At 52.6% G+C, this 17281-nt stretch overlaps 1 protein-coding gene across 1 annotated transcript; it reads right to left on the bottom strand.

Annotated features, from left to right (window-relative positions):
* Positions 1 to 15926: 15926 nt before the first annotated feature.
* Positions 15927 to 17047, bottom strand: LOC129070930 (uncharacterized protein C20orf203). Its single transcript, XM_054574156.1, is given in 5 exon segments — positions 15927 to 15955; positions 15958 to 16042; positions 16044 to 16114; positions 16117 to 16226; positions 16974 to 17047. Coding segments are annotated over 5 exon segments (369 nt in total).
* Positions 17048 to 17281: the final 234 nt, after the last annotated feature.

Here is a 17281-nt window from a genome sequence, read left to right as displayed (position 1 = left end):
ACGGTGTGGGCTGGGCGCTGTAATGAGGAAATGAAAGTGAGGCCCTCCAAAGAGCGCCAGGCACGTGATGAGGCAGCGAGATACAGTCGCCATGACTTTTATTATTGTTGTTGTCCTTCTTCACCAGGACTCTGTCCTGGATTTTTCTCACTTCATTTTCATAATGACTCTGAGGGGGGCTTTAGTATTATCTCCATTTTAGAGACTAAGAAATGGAGGCTCAGATACATCCATTCATCCATCATCATCTTTCTTCCTTCTTGCCATCTTCCCTTCCTTCCTTCCTTCCATTCCTACTACAAGGCGGCCCCAGTGCTACAGGGTGAGTCGGCAGCCCAGATCCTGCCCCTGGCGGGGGCGGGGCAGGGAGCTCCCAGTCTAGTCAGTTTCCTGATCTGTGAAATGGACATCCCGGAGTTCTCCCGGAACTGCTGGAAGAGTAAGTTCACATGTAGGGAAGCCCCAGAGCGACAGCAGCTGTATTAGCAGTGGAGATTTCATTGACCGTAGATAACAATGAAAGTGGTAATTAGTTTCGAACGAATCCCCTGCGTAGCATTTAGAACCCACCGTGCAGGCCCAGTCCCCACAGCTTCCAGTTCGGCACATCGCGCCAGGACCCAGGCCAGGCTGTTCCACCATCTACATGCCAGGTTCATTCCCACCATAGGCTTTATTTAGTTCAGGCTGTTCCACCCACCTGGAAGGCCCTTCCCTTTGTCCCCAAATCCTCCAGACCCCTGCCCTCAGGAACATATACTTCTCCAGCCTTCATTTGTCTCAGGCTCTCCAAAGAGTCAACATGACCTTCTAGTGCACGTCTTAGCTCCTCGTGGTTACAGGGCCTGGTTCTCGGGCGGTATAGTCCTGAGTACAAATCCTGCCTTCCCTTCCCACTGGGCCTCCACTTCCTCACTTGCAGGGTGTGGCTAACTGTAGCACCCACTGTAGGGCATGTGCCTCAGGCTTCGTGTGGTGCCGGGTGTACAGAAGGTACTTTGTGAGAAATAGGCCATTATTACGGTCCTATTTCTTTTGGTTCCCCCCGCTTTCCAGCTTCTGAACCCACCCTTCTTTGCCCCATGCTGCCTGTGGGGTAGGCAACCGTAGGTAAAAGGGTTCCCAAAGGGGACAGGGCCTTCTCCAAACTGCCCACCTCGTGAGGGAATTTCAGGAGGCGTGGCCTTTAGATGGGGGAGAAATTTCAGGACTGGAGGATTACTCCTTTCTCCCTGAAATCACCCAGGCAGGAGGCCACTCAACAGTAGGGCAAGCTAAGATGGCTGGAAAGTTCTCTGTGGCCCAGGTCTCAAAGCCAGTCCAGCAGAGTGACGATTATGCTGGGGAAAGATCACCTAATGCAAAAAAATGTGACACTAAACAGCTTAGTGTTGGCGATATGCACAGAAACAGGCCATCCAAGTCCTGTGGGTGCGCGTGCGTGGCTCAGGCTTTCTAGAGTCTCCATCCCCTTCAGCAGCGCCAGGGGGTTAGCAGGTACCTAACCTAGAGAAACCGCTCCCGTGCACGATGAGGCCTGCCCAAGTCTGTTCGTGGAAGTGAGACAGTGGAACAATTTAAATGTTCATCAGTAGGGGGAATGGACCACGAAATGAGGGGGCAGCTCACATTATGAAAGAAGGTGGTTGTATATGTACTGACCCAAACAATGTCCATTGACACGGTCAATGAAAAACAAGGCACCTCGCAGAACAAAACATACAGAATGTTGCCATTTATATGGGAAACACATTTGAATACTTCACACAGACCTAATACATAGTTATAGACATAGATGCTATGGATATAGATAAAGGTATAGGTATAAATAGAGGCATATATAGAGACAGAGGTATAAATACAAATGTAGATAGAGAAATAGATATAAATATACACGTGACAGTAAAACATTCGAAAAGATACTCATCAACTTACAATAATGTTTGAGGGGAATGGGACTCAGGAAGTGCAGGGGAATTACTTGGGCTTTTTTTTTTTCCTGTTACATTTTATTCGTTTCAGAGCTTACAAGAATATTTTCCCCAAATATCCATGTGATGCAAAAACTTAAAAAGAAGAACCTGGCCCCGTGGCTGGGAGCTCAAGGCGGGGCTGGCCCGAGAGCTCCCAGAAGCCAGGGCCTGTGGGGTCGGCCCCGCTGGCGGTCTCAGGTGCACCCAGAACCTTTTCCTAAACCGGCAGTGGCTCCTCTCCTGAGGGCCAGAGGCGGAGAGGACAGGCTTTGGCAGCAGCCGCCGTAGGTTCAGGCTCCCTAGTCTGGAAGTTTGTGAAACCTGGACCGTTTACTCTATGAGATAGGCCACCTCTGCCCCTAGAGGCAGCACAGGCCCTCGGAACCTGGCAGAGGGCAACCTTGGACATGCAGGCCAAGAAGTGGGTGAGGGACCCCGGGATCCCCCAGGCCTGTGTGCGGATGATGTGTGGAGCCCACAGGTGTCTTCCCAGACTGCACCTGTACCTGAGCCAGACAAACACTGTATTAGAGGACCCAGCAGTCCACTTGTGCCCCTGCACGTCCAGCCCAGCGGTCAACGAAGCCGTGTTTGGGAGAGGGGAGAAGGCACTCATGAAGCACCCCCTGGGCACAGGGCCCTGAACCAGGCACATTTCCTACTCTGTCACTTTGGCCTTTTAATTTTGTTCAGGGAGAGGGTGGCGATGACAAAAATTGGAGAGGTTATTCGTCCACATAATGAAAACCAAGGGTTAAAATAATGCCAACAATGAAATGCAAAAGGATTTAGAGTAGAAAGCAAACCTCGTTCCCACCTTTTCTCCCAGCTACCCAGTCCCCTCCAGGGAGAGTTTACACACACACAACAGCACGCATGTGTCTGCTCATGCCCCTCTGACACTGGTGGAAGCACACCACACTAAGTATTCTGTACCTTGCCTTTTTCACTAAAAATATGTATCTCAGAGCTTCTTCCACAGCAGTACATGCGAGCTGGCTCATTCTGTTTCATGCCTGGAATTCCACGGCACTCAGAATTCTTTAATATTCATGGGCCCAGATCTGGAATTCTGGTCCCATGGCTTTCATGCCTTTCCCGCATGCCTACGTCTGTTCTGCACAGGAGCCCCTGGAGGCAGGCAGCTCCCGCGTTACAGATGAGGAAACTAGGGTGTCAGACTATCCCCGTTCCCCCAGGACTGTCCAGTTTTAGCGCCGAGAGCCCCATATCCCCGGAAAACCCTCATTCCCAGGGAAATCAGGAGGGTTGGTCAAATCAGGAGGGTTACAGAGGGGCAAGGGCATTCTCCATGACCTTCTAGTTGGTCAGCGCAGGTCAGAGACTGCGACTAAGGTCCGCCTGATGAGGATGACACCGTAGGAGAACAATGACAGCAGCTACTGCTTAGCAAGCATTTCCTCTGTGCTAGCACCTTATCTTGTCCTCACAACAGCCCAGGACGTGGACTGCAGGGCATCGTGGATAGAGCCTGTGACCAGCAAACCTGGGTTTGATCTTAGCCGCAAGGCTTGCTGCCGGGGTGACTGTGGTGGGCAATGCCCTCTATGGGCCCAGGACATTCTCACAGAAAGTGTTCGTTAAGTGAAAAAAAGAAATGAATGGTTGAATGAAATACTAACATCAATTAGCCTCATTTTATAGGTGGGAAAGCTAAGGCACAAAGAAGCTAAGTCACCAGCCAGGGGCACACAGACCATAAGCAACAGGGCTAGTATTTGAACCCAGACAGAAGCTCTAGAGACCATGACAGCTTTCCGTCTGCTGGAATGTTCTTGTCCACATTACCCATTGGTGCCTCCTCCCTCTGGCTTCTCAGATCAGCCCCCCAGCTAACCCCTCCTTCACTGCTCTGCCCCCGGGGCCTTTGGTCCCAGCCTTCCTTCACAGAGGCCTTGCCTTCCCTGCCTCCCACTCCTTACTCAGAGGCCCTGCTCTGCACCCCACTGTGTTTCCCTGGACTGGACACTCATCCAGAGCCTCATGTCTGAGCTTCAGCCTTCCCTCATGGACTTGGTTTCATTTGTTCATTCATTTGCCCAACTCTTCACCCCTTTGCTCAACAAACATTTGTTGAAACTGAAATGAGCCAGCTCAGCCCCTGGTGCTGAAAATTCAAAGATGAATCCAGCCTGGACCTTGTCCTCAGGGGACAAAGAAAACCAGACAAAGAAACAGCACTCATAACCCAGCAAGATAGCAGCTCTGACGGAGGTGGCCCAGGCACAGCTGCGCAGAGGGTGGGAGCAGGAGCGCCCAGCCTGAGGACTCTGGGACAGTTCCCTGGAGAAGGTTATGCTGAAGTCTGGGAAGAGGAAGAGGAGTAAGAGGAGAAAGAGAGTTGGGGGTGGGGGCTGTAACCCTGGACAAACTGGCCTGGAGGAAGGACACAGTGTGAGGCATTCAGAAAGCCCAAGTTGTTCCTTATGGCTGAGCCCCAGGCTGTCCTCAAGTGGGGACATGTGGTCCTGGGAAACCCACCCCTTCTCCTGGTTACCCAGGCAGCTCTGCGTCCAGCAGGGCTTCCAAGAATCTCATGTCCAGAAATTAATCAAAAAGAAACATGGGCTTACATATGTACAGAGGATGTTTATCATGGTGTCTTTGTTACAGCAAACAAGTGGAAACTGCCTCAGTGCCCAGCCATGAGAATAGCCACTTAGCCACGATCCACCACTGGCTGGAGTGATCCCCAAAGGGCTTAGAAGTCAGGTTGCTAGAGACTATTTAATGGTACTAGAAAATGCATCTGAATTAATTTTAAGTAACAAAGAAAACAAGATGCATCCTATTTTATTATTCTAAGTTAGGATGGATACACACACACATATAATAATATTAGGGAGAAATGTATCAAATGCAGTGATTATCTCTGATGATGGGCTAACCTAGGGGTTGTATTTCTTTTCTAAAAAATAATTTCCTGTGTTCTCTGATTTTGCAACAGTGCACTGGTCTCACTTTTATTTTAGAGACCAATTCCAGGAGAAAAGCTCCATGAGGCTCTGACTTCCCTTTCCAGCCTCCTCCAAACCATACCTCTAGGCCCACCAAGAACCCTCCATTGATCCACAAAGAATGGCCTCTGGCCCCAGCATCCCTGTACCTCCAGCCTCCATGCTGTTGCCTCTGCTGTTCCTTCATCCCAATGCCCTTCCCTTTCCCTCTCTATCGGCAAAACTCTGCCAGACTCCCACGCCTGCCTCAAGGTCCTTCCGAGGAGGCCCTCCCGCACACTGAGCACCGACGCCACTCAAGGATGAGTTTACGCACCAGTTTCCTCACTGGACCCGGAGCTGCTGGAAGGAGAACGCTACAATATCTCCACCCTCCCCAGAGGCTTCATCCGAGGCCCAGAATTTATTTGTATTTACCCCCCGCCAACATTGTATTTTGAAATGTCTAAGCCTACAGAAAATAACACAACAAACACCCATATGCCCTTCACTTACATTCTCCAGTATTTGCTTCCTCTCCCTCACTCTGTCTTGTTGACCCAGTGCAGACATCTTGGCCAGGGATGGAGACTTGGAAGGTGCTCATTGTCCCCTGGAATGAAGGGAAGAAGGAACAAAGACATGGTATTGCTCCTTTCTCTGTCCTCTGCCCTGGCAAGTGACCTTGCATGACAAAACATCGCTCTTTCTAAAATGCAGGTGCAGCCGGGTAGCCCACCTGCTTGGAAGCCGGCTGCCTACAGTCAATGCAGCCCCTTCAAGGATGCGCAAGACCCTGCCCTTCCTGCCTCATCATCCACTGACCCCCGGAAGGTAGCCTTGTCCCCACACTGGCCTGCACTCTCCAAACGCTCGTGCACTTGGGACTTGGAGCCTTTGCCCTCTTCACTCACTTGTCAAGGGCACGTGGCCTCCCACTTCCCCACCCCTCAAAAACGTCACTTCCTCAGAGTAGCAGAAGCCTTGACTGACCGACCACTCCTCGGCCAGCCTCTCTGTGGGTGACCACTCATCCCGGTTTGCCCAGAACTCTCTGGTTTAGCACTGAAAGTGCACCTCTCAGAAGCCCCTCAGTCCTGGGCAAACCGTCATGGTTGATACCCTCGCTTCTGTTGACTCTTCAGGGTGGGCGGGATGGGTTTTTGCTGGGAGACTCCTGCCTGTGAGCGACTCTGGGTGAGCCCACCTCCCCATGCCCGGCCAAGGCCACAGAACAGACCAAAGGAAATATCCGCTGATGCTGGCTGACTCTCTGGAGGAATGAATGAATGAATGAATGAATGAATGAATGAACGAACGAATGAACCATCGAACAATAACCACCTCTGAATCTTTGCTTGAATGTCACTTTGTCCATGGGCCTTCCCTGTTCTCCTTGTCTCCTTCCCCAAATGTTTCTCTAGCATCTATCACTACCTGAGATTCTCCATGTGTCACTGTTCATTTCCTTTGGGGCCTGTCGCTCCCACTAGTGTCAGCTCTGCCAGGGCAGGGGTTTTGCCTGTTTTGCTTCCCACCGTATCCCCAGGGCCTAGAACAGTAGGTCCTCTGCAGGTATTAGTTCAAGAAGTGAATGAATGAGCCCTGTATTTTCCTGAGAAAGCCGGGGCCTTGTGGCCTTCTGGTGCATTTGGTCTTTTGTTTAATTTGTTCACCAGACACTAGCACCCACTGAGTCAGTGGTGGGGGAGGGGGATGCGCAAAGCAGAGCACCTGTGCCCAGACTGACGGCCTGATGGTGGGAGAAGCAGAGGCCAGGATAAGGACACCAACTGTCACCATCCTTGGTTGTACGTGAGGCCAAGGACCTCGCACTTGGGGATGAGGCCTCTGGGGCAGGACCCTGTACACTGCAACAGCCCTAACAAGCCAGGATTATAGTGACCTTGGCCAACAACATGTAGTGAACACTTGCAATGTCCCCAGCACTGTTCTGAGCTCTTTACTTATCTTTTCTCAGTTAATTGTCAAATCTCTAAGGTGCAGTTGTCGTCCTGTCTTGCAGATGAGGAGGCTGAGGCTGGGGAGGCTGAGTCACTTTCTCAGGGGGCCACATCGAGTAAACAGAGAGTCAGAATTAGGCTCTGGAACCCCTTCTGCTGAGAAGGAATGAGGGACCTGGCCTGGGAGGGGCCATGGGGGCAGATTTCTTGGTGGAAGCGTCACCCCCCGCTCTCGATAAATGGGTATGAAAGCCGTGGGTGACTCATCCCCAGCCCTTCACGTGGGCTGACTGCCCATCCGCTGGGCAGGGGACCCTTTCCCGGCAGCTCCTCCTGGGCTCCCTGCACCCACCCACCTGACTCGCCCTGGTGATAGTGTAGCTTAGCCCCGTCAGCAGTGGCATGGGGCCACTCACGGCGCTCCAGCTAACCCAGCTCTCACAGCACCCGTTACAGACAGTCACACAGTGAGGCAGCTGCCCACGGCGCCAGCGGAGGGGGTGCCATGCTGACTGACGCCAGAGCCTGGGCGCAAACTCTCGCCCAGCACGGGGGCTCCGGCTCGGCCTGGCCTCCACCCTGTCAGCTCGCACAGCACAGGACACAGACATGGCGTTCAAGCCCCTGCTGTGTCCCCACAGCCCAGCGGCAGGCTCAGCACACTGGGGGGACACCCGGACACATCCTTCTGACTTGAAATCTAGGAGCACTGGCTCTCCCGTTCGGATGCCACCCTCCAGATCTGGGGAATACGAGCACAATCCCTCGCTTGGACAGAATCAAGCCTTTCGAAGCCATCCCTTCCTTGGAGCATGGAGAAGCGACAAAGACCCTGGCGTTCAACCAGGCAAACCTGGAAATGAATCCCAGCTCCACTCTCAGCTGCTTGCAAAGGCAAGTCACTGCACTGCCCCAAGCCTCAGTTTCCCCCTCTGTCATATGGAGTTGATAATGGCCACTGTGAGAAGACAACGTGAGCCAGGGCCAGGCACACAGTAGATGCTCAGGAAGGGTGGTTTCTTCCCATTGTGTGTGTCTGTCCCTGACACACACACACCCTGCTTTTAAACAGAATCTATGGTGTGTTCGAAACCTGCAGAATGGTTCAGAAATTAGCTGACTCCGGTTGGAGTACTCAATGCTGGCACAAAGGTCGTCATAACAGGACCTCCCCTTTCTGAATGTTTTCCTCGGGCTGGGGTCCCTAGCAGGTGTGGTAGTGTCCGACCTCCTTCCTTTTTGCCCTCACGACTTCCTCTGGAGGCAGGTCCTTCGGTTACTCCCCCCTTACAAAGAGAGACTGAGAGGAGAGGTGGCTTCCCCATGTCCATAGCCGGTGAGTGGTGGAAATAGGATTTGGCGTTTATGTTGAGGTATAGTTATTAACATGGAAAAGTGTTTACAATATATTATTAAATGAAAATTTAATAGGCAACAGAGTGTCATTTGGGAGAGTATCATTAAAATGTAACAGTGGTTATCTCTTGGTGGTAGGGTTATGGACCTCACAATTTTTTTTTCTTTTCTCATGCTTATTTGTATTTTCTAATTTTTTAATTTGTTGATCTCAGAGAGAGGAAAGAAGAGAGAGAGAGAGAGAGAGAGAGGAGGAGCATCGATTTGTTGTTCCACTTATCTATGCACTCATTTGTTGATTCCTGTATGTGCCTTGACTGGGGATCAAACCCACAACCTTGGTGTATCAGGATGACGCTCTAACCAAGATACCCAGCCAGGGCTGGGTATTTTCTAATTTTTATAGTAGCTTTATGGAGATATAATTCCCATTTTCTACAATTCACTCATTTAGTGCCCAATCCAATGGTTTTAGCCTGTTCACAGAATTGTGCAACCATCACCGCTACTTCAGACTATCGCCATCAACTGCGCATCATACAAGTTTTAGCATGTACCGGTACTGCATTCCTCTTAATGGTGAACAAAATTCCGTATTATATCAATTCATCAGTTGAAAAACATCCATGTTATTTCCACTTTTTGGCTATTAAAAATAACGCTGCTATTAGTATTTGTGTAATTTTTTCTGCAGACATGTGTTTTCAATTCTCTTGGGTATATATACCAAGGAGTGGAATTGCTCGGTCATACAGTAATTTTATGTTTAACATTTTAAGGAACTGTTGTGCTGTTTTCCAAAATGATCACACCATTTTATATTCCTACCAGCAATGCATGAGTGTTCCAATTTCTCCACATCCTCCAACACTTGCTATTATCTGTCTTTTTAATTGTAGCCATCCTAGTGGGTGTGAGGTCATATCTCAATGCGGTGTTCATTTGCATTTCCCTGATGGCTAATGATGTTGAGCATCTTTCATGTGTTTGACGGCTGTCTGTATCTTGGAGAAATATCTATTCAGGTCCTTTGTTCATTTTAAAAACTGGATTGTGGCTTTATCATTAAGTTGTTGGAAGTAGATTTTGAACCCAGGTCCTGCTCTACCATCAACCAGTAGCTCTGGCATGTGCAGGCATGCACCCTGCCTCCACCGAGGTCTGAAATCACCCCCAAGTCCTTGCCCACCCTCTGGGTGCGTGAGGGTCAGCACAGCTGCTACAGAAACGAGCCGGTGAGGTGCCCTGGTACTGTCTACGGCAGGGCGGACGGCAAACAACTCTATCTCTAGGATCCAATGAGCCAAAGCGGAAGAAAAAAACACCCGGAACAAAAAGTCCTTGCCCCAGAAGGAGGAAACAAGCAAGGCTCTGCTCCAGGAGGTAGAGATAAAGCCCCAAGAAGCCAAGAGGCCACCATGACAACTGCTTCTTGCGTCTTCAGCAGTGGTGACCTATCTGCTGTTTTTATGCTACTGACTGTTGGCCCACATGAGGCTGGGAAGGAGAGGCCTGGGGAGATTAGCAGAGAACCCAAGAGCATATCTGTAGGGAGAGGGGCCCGAGGTGGTCTGCAGGGGTGGCAGCTAGTCAGAGGAGAGCAGAGAGCAGAGGTGGGGTGTGGCCCTATAACTGTGCCATGGCCCTGGCCTCAGAAACCCACAGCTTCATCACCAAGGGCAACCATATCTTGAACACAAAGCTCTGGAGTCCAACTGCCTGGGTTCAAATCCCAGCCTCATCATCTCCTCTCTGTGTGACTGTGGGCAAGTTACTTCTCTCTGAGTTGTTTGGGTTTTTTAAAAATATTTTTTTTATTTATTTTTAGAGAGAGAGAGAAAGAGAGGGAGAAAGAAAGGGAGAGAGACATTGATGTAAGAGAGAAACATCAGTTGCCTCTCGCACACGCCCAACCAGGGACCTGGCCTGCAATCCAGGCACATGCCCTGGCTGAGACCCAAACCGGTGACCTTTCGCTTCGTGGGACAATGCCCAACCAACTGAGCCACACCAGCCAGGGCCCTCTCTGAGTTTTGGTTCCCTTCTGAGCCTCTCCTGTGGAATGAAGGTAACCAATGTGAGGATGAAATGAAATCATAACACAGCCAACTGGAGAGACCCAGGCTGCTGGTGGGGAAGCTGCGGACAGCAGGACTCACCCAGAGGGCGTCCCCAGGCCCTGGACTCTGCGCTAAAAAACTGTCACCCTGTGAAATGGAGGCCACAGACTCCCCACTGAGAACACTTGAAACCAGCTACTTGCAGGAAGCTTCACCCTCAGTCAGGCGCTTAATGTGCAACTGCTGAATGGGGGCAGGGAAGCAGCTTTGCATGGCTCCATGGTGAAGGCAGGCTGTGCAATGCTTATAAATGCAGCCCTCACTCAGATAGCCTGGGTTCAAATCCCAGCACTGCCACTTACCCGCTGTGAGCCTCGGGCAAGGACTGCCTCTGTCTCTCAGTTTACCCTGTGGAAAACAGGACAATGGTGCTTACTTTATAGGGTAATTGTGAAGATTAAATGCATTGATACAGGTAAAATAAGGATTAAAGTCTTAGCTTTAAAATAAAGGCTGGAGCATCCTCTGAATACTTTAAACGTATTTAAACCTGGTATTCCCCACTCCCAGAGACCTGCAGAGTCCCCAAGATTCCTCCAGCTGTGGTAGGTGGGGGAGGGGGAAGTTTTCAACTATTTTGGCATTTCCCAAAGTGATTTTCACAGCCCTCTGAGCTGAGAGGGTGCTCCAGGACAATTGGAAAAAGCACATCAAAGCTGGCGTAGATAGAGCTGCTGCCTCTTAGAACTTCACAAACGCACAAGAAAAGCTCTGAGAAATCCTGCAGAGAAGAACCCCGTCAGATGTTTAAGTTGGTGTTTCCCAAATTTATTTGACCGCGAACACCCTTTTCTACCCAATGTCAATTTAACATCCTCCTGGAAAAGCACTGATAGTCAAGGTCATTTCTAGCTCGTAGTTTCTGCCTCACAGGAAAGACAGAGCTTTTCTAAAATTCACCTCCACCTTTGAAAAGTCCCTTGTAGTTTTTCAAGCCCTTGCACACGCACCCATGGGAAAGCGCCAGCCGGTGCACATGCTCCCAGCCCTGCTCCAGGGGTCAGAGAGGGTGGGAGCAGGAAGGACCCTCAGGGACACCTGGTAAGGAGTGGCCAAGCTCCCTCCCACCCCCTGCAGCCGTCTGTGGCTCCCACAGAGCCGACGAAACACACAGAACACTGTCAGGACAGAAGGCAATGTCTTCCAGGAGGCTTCTAGAAAAGAGTTGCCAAAAAGAAGCCTTTGTGGGTTGAGCCAGCCGAGCCTCAGGCAAAGGGGGTGTGTGCAGGATCAGGGGTCCCCTGGTGCGTGCAGAGAGGGGCCTGCAGCCACCAGGCCCCATTAGCAGGGCCCGTGTCCCTCTCAAGGAGCCTCTCCCATCGTCCTGTAAATGTTTCAGCGATCCCAACATTTGGCAACAAAAGTACATCTCCCAGCCTGCTGCGTGAACGCGGGAGAAGTGCCAAAGTTTGTCTCTAGGCCCTGTGGAGTTTGGAAAATAAGATTAATCAGCTAGTCAATGGAGGAGAATGACATTTACCAAGCATCTACTATATAGCCTGCGTTGTGGCAGAAGCCCTATCTTTATGAGGAGATTGTGATTCTGGTAACAGCCCCATTTTACAAATGGGGAAACTGAGGCTCACCGTGGTGCATTAACATGCCCAGGGATGCGGCAGAGCCGGGATTCAAACCCAAGCCTGGTTTCGCCTCCCCAGCCCCAGCACTTCCCCACTCCACTGAGCCTTCTGCGGCGGCCTGGCTGACGTGGACAACAAATGCTCCAAGGCCACCCTGTGTGTGCTCCCCAGGCCCCCTTCTTGTCACTAGAGGAAGGGATTCTTCTCTGCAGGGTTTCTCAGGGCACAGGCCATGAAAAAGGGGTCATACGGAAGGCTAATGTAGCCTGGCCCCAAATGGCCTGGCCCACATTGCAGATGAAACTGGCCTTGGGGTTTGTCTCCATGTTCTGGGAATCCGGCTGTTTCTGCCCCCTTAATCTGATCATCCTTGGGGGAGTTTGGGGGAAGAGGCAGATAAATCAGTTTTCTGAGCCTGCTGAGCTGAGCGCCAGCCCATCAGCCTGAGGTGGCCTTGCCAATGCAAAGACCTCTCCGGAAACCCAGCCTGAGCCGGCACCTGGGCTGGGCCGCTTATTCCTGTGTGATTCCTGCCTGCTCCTGACAGCAGCTTCCTTGCCTGTGTCCTGCTCCACCCGCCCACCTGCCTTGCAGGGGCCTGGCACTCATCCTGGGGGTGGAGGTTAAGGACTGGGCCCATCACCTTTGGAAAACACCTTTGGAAACCCCTTTCCCTCTTCTGACTCTGAAGAATTCCTGGCTCAGTGGCATGGCTGTTAGCTGGGTAGGAGGTCAAGGCAGAGGCGAGGTTCCATCCATCCCTCTCCTGGGAAGGCCCCTCACTGCTCTGTCTGCATAGCCAAAGGGAAGGAAAGCCCCACCGTGAGCTTTGGGCCCCCCTGAAACATCCACCTGGCAGCACCTCCTTCCTGCCCATCACGGGAAGTGGCCGTGGGAGAGGGCCAGTTCCGAGCACTGCTCTGCACTGGAGGCCGCTCCCACTTCCCTAGCTCATCCTTAAGCCAAGACAGAGGCTGGAAAGGCAGTGATTTGCCCACAGCCAGGCACCTACGTAGTGATGGGCATCATTCGGGTCGGGCTAACTCTGAATTTGGGGGGCTCCTTTCTCCTAGTACAGTGCAGTGGTCGCGGGTGTGGGCTCTGGAACGAGACTGCAAGTCCTGGCTCCTCCGCCTCCTTACTGAGTCGCCTGGGGCTGTTGCTCAGCTTCTCCATGCCTTAGTTTTCTCATCTATATACCGCTGCCAGAGAGTCCCTGAGTCTAAACCCTGTGTCAGCTGTGTGACCTTGGGCGAGTGACTTCACCTGTCTGGGCCTCCATTTACTCCAATTTAAAATGGAGCTTGAGACACACACGGCAGGGTTGGCAGAGGATTGAAAGAGACAACAGTGTGCCAAGGGCTCTCCAGCAGGCAGTGCCTGGCAGGCCCGGGGCCCGCTGAGTGTTCACCAGCGTTGCAGTCAAGGTGCTGCTATTCAGACTCACTCCAGAAGGATGCACGGGAAACAGGTCCCAGAGGGCATCTCTGGGGAGGAAAAGTGGATGGCAGGGGACCAAACTTGCCCCTATATGTTATGTGGTACCTTCAGAATTTTGTATGACATACGTGTAGTGTTCCCACTACTGAAGTTGGTTACGTAACTTGTACAAAGATGCTCTCTTGCCCTGACACAGGGTCCCATGCTGGCCAGAGACCCCCACCTCATGGGTGTCCCTGCTCCCAGCTTGGCCCACCTGTTTGTAGCCACGCCCAGGCCTTTGTCCTGGCCCTGCCTTTCAGCCCACTCCCTGTCTTTGTTTTTTAAATGATTTTACTTATTTATTTTTAGAGAGAGGGGAAGGGAGGAACAAAGAGAGAGAGAGAAACATCGATTAGTTGCCTCTCGCAAGTGACCCAGCTGGGGACCAGGCCACAGCCCAGGCACGTGCTCCAACCCGGGAATCCAACCCGCGACTTTTTGCTTTTCAGGGCGACGCCCCACTGACTGAGCCACGCGGGCCAGGGCAGCCCACTCGCTGTCTGGCAGCAAAGCCCCAGTGCAGCCTCAAGGTCCCCGAGGTCTCTCCTTCCAAGCACAGGCCTATCACTTTCCAGGGGACAAGGGCTGATGGCTGCTCCTCTACCATCTCGCCGGTAGTGAGATGATGGTACCTCCCCCGCAGAGTAACTGTAAGAACTTAGACAAGGTACGAATCCGTGGAAAGTGCTAGACACACTTTCCGGCCCAGAGTCTCCCTCCTCTTTCCTGTCCTTTGAAAGGACAAAGATGTTGAAAGAGAGCTGCCTACCTCTCGAGCTCATCTGTAGCCGCGAGCCCCCCTCTCCCCGCCGGCCGCCGTGGACCTCACACCTCCTCAGCCAGCCCCTGCCTCCTCGCGCTTGCTTGTCCTTCCTGCTGTCAGGCCCTTCCCTGACGTCCCTCAGGCTGGCCCCCTCCCATCACTCAGTTCCTCACCAGCGGTGCCCCTCAGAGAGGCCCCCCTAGGCCACGCTGTCACAATGGCCCCACACCCTCTTCTCTCTCTTGCCCATTTATTTTCTTCATGGTCTGTACCATTACCCGAAATTGGAATTTTTTTAATAAACTTTTTTGTGGGAATAATTTTAAATTCACAGAAAAGTTGCAAAGAGCGTTCCTATATATGCTTCATCCAGTTTTCCTAATGCCCATGACCTAACCCTGGTACTTTTGTCAAGAACAAGACATAAATGCTGGCACATTACCATTAACTAAACTGCCGATGTCCTTCAGATGAAATTGCATTTTTCCTTTCTTTGCTTACTTGTTTTCAGCTGCTTCCCCCACTGGAAGGAAAACTCTGAAAAGCAGGAGGTTACCTCTCTTACCACCAGCTCCCTCGTACCTGGCAGTAAATGGTGATGGGTAAAAGGAGGGAAAATGTGGCAAAAACAGCTAATGATTATGGAGGACTCCCTCTGCCAGGCACTGTTCTGAGTGCATCAAACATTGCAAATCGTTCATTCCTCGTGAGAACTCATGAGGTAGCTACTAATTGTGGGGAAACTGAGGCACAGCACAGTTTGATAGCTGTGCCAGTGTGGATGAGCTCTAGAACCTGCCTCAGGTACCAGGATAAATGCTGGCCCTTGCACATGCTTAGTCCGCGTCAGAGCAGGGGGGTTAGCACACCGCTCTGGCCAGGACACTGAGCTCCCAGTGCGGCGGATTCGCCTGAAGCCGCAGGATAGAACTGAGCACAGGGCTGGGATGGAACCTGAGCTTCCTGCCTCCAGCTGGCTGCCACAGGCGGCGGCTGCCCGGAAGGGTGTGAGGCCTCTCCCAGGGCCACCAACCCCGCCCCACTTCAGGAAACAGAGAGCAGCTAATTCAGTCACAGGCAAGGGCTCACTCCTGCGCCCCTGACTCCCCGGGGCCCTGCAGACAAAGACGTGGGCTGAAGGGCTGAGACCCCCACCATCTCCCTTAGCCTGGGGCCTGGGCCTGGGCCTCCAGGATCTGGTCACTGGAGGAGGCAGGTTTGGGGGATGGGCTCTCTCCATCCCAGAGGACGCAGCCTTCTCAGGGGTCCCTGCTGGTCTCTGGGACAGAAGCGCGGAAGGAGAAATGGTTGTTCCTTTCTGGATGGGGGCAACATGGAAGATTACTGTCTTTTCCCAACACCCTGGGACCAGCTGGAGAGATGTCCCAACACCTCCCACAGGGAAAAGCCATTCTGGAGCAGTCGGACAGGACTGAGACCAGACGCCGGACAGGACTGAGACCAGACGCCGCTGTCCAGCCTGGGTTCTGCCCAGCGCCAGCCCGGTGCAGACTGGAGGCCCTAACAATGTTTGCTGGATGCCTTGAATGCAAGCATCGGTGCCCAGAATCTCCTTGAGGTTTCAGCCAGGCGTGCCTGCCCCATCCCCCAATCTAGGGAGCAGAATAAGTATGGGGGGGTGACAGGGGACACCACGAGGTGGTAGCAGCATCCGTGAGAGAGGCAGGCTGCTCAACCCAGAGCTGGGGGGTAGGGGCGCCTTGTGCGCGGCTAATTAAACAGTGACTGTGATGAATCGGGAGAGGCTGCTGCTTGCTAATTAAAGATGCAGGCGTCTTGCCTGGCAAGTATGGGAGGCAGGAGCAGCCCTGGAACCATGTCGAGGGGCCAGGCCAGCAAGGCCAGTGCTTGGCGAAAGCCCCCCACCATGCTGGCTCTGGGCATGCCTTCCATCCTCAGGCCCTCCCCGCAGGGCCCCAGGGCCCCCTCCCCACTTCCCTATCTCTTCTACCCACCTTGCAGAGCCTGAGGCCTCGGACTTCCCCCTCCCCACCAACCTAAATTGTTTTCCTGATAAGGGCCCGGTCTTGGGGAGGAGGGGCCTATTGGTGCCCAGTGCCTGGGCTGGAGGGTGGGCATCATTTAGAGCCTTTGACATACTTCCTCCCACCCCCACTCCCTGGACCCCAAATTGGACAATGAACCCCACCAAGATGGAGGCCGGCCGTGGGAATGAGGCCCCAAGACAACTTTTAGAACCGTAGATTCTGAGACGCTTGGGGGCTTTAGGAGTCACCCCTTTTTCCTGCCGTCACTTGATGCGAGTCAGGGTCCTGCTTTGCCCCAGATGCCCTGGTGTGTGAGACAGACAGAGACAGAGAGACTGTGCTCTTTCTGGCGTCGGCACTCCAGTCTGGAAAAGGCGAGCTTACAGCGAATGCTCTCTGCCTCCTGGGGGTCCCTGCATAGTGGACAGAAAGACTCCAGAACTGCCTGTCTCTGCCCTGCACCAGCTCAAATGTCTCAATGGCTAAAAGCATGGCCTCCAGGGACCAGACACCTGTGTACAAGTCCCAGCCCCAACGTTTGCCAGCTGTGTGACCGCAGCACAGTAGCTAATTACTCTGTGCCTCGGTTTCCCCATCTGCAAAGCTGGGGACAATAATTCTGCTTATTCAAATTCTCACCAAGGAGATCAGGGGAGATAATCTAGGTGAGGTCTCAGCACAGTGTCTGGTCCATAGAACAAGCCAGGAAGTGCTGGCCATTGTAGTCTGACGACGTGGGACACTTGGGCAGGCACAGCCCACCACCCACCTCTCCTCCAGGTGCCCTCCTGGCCGCAAGTCCAGCCCTCTGACCCGACGCAGGGAGAGCACGTCATCTTTCATGTAAGGGTTCCCACAACCTCCCAGACGCCGGCAACCTTTTGAGGGAAGCAGAATAGCAAAGAAGAAAACAAAGTGGATGCTCAGAGAGGGTAAGTGACTGGCCCGAAGTCATACAGCTGAGTAAGGGACAGAGGCAGCCCTGGGACTCGAGTGGGAGGAGAGGATGGGATTGGTGGTGTTCCCATGGTGACAGCTGTGGACTTCCTACCGACTCCCGGTCCTGCACCAGCCACC

Source organism: Pteronotus mesoamericanus, unplaced genomic scaffold (assembly GCF_021234165.1).
Source record: "Pteronotus mesoamericanus isolate MK-2021 breed Mesoamerican mustached bat unplaced genomic scaffold, CSHL_Meso_final contig_25, whole genome shotgun sequence".
Taxonomy (NCBI): Eukaryota; Metazoa; Chordata; class Mammalia; order Chiroptera; family Mormoopidae; genus Pteronotus; species Pteronotus mesoamericanus.
This window is presented reverse-complemented; position numbering and strand designations above follow the sequence as displayed.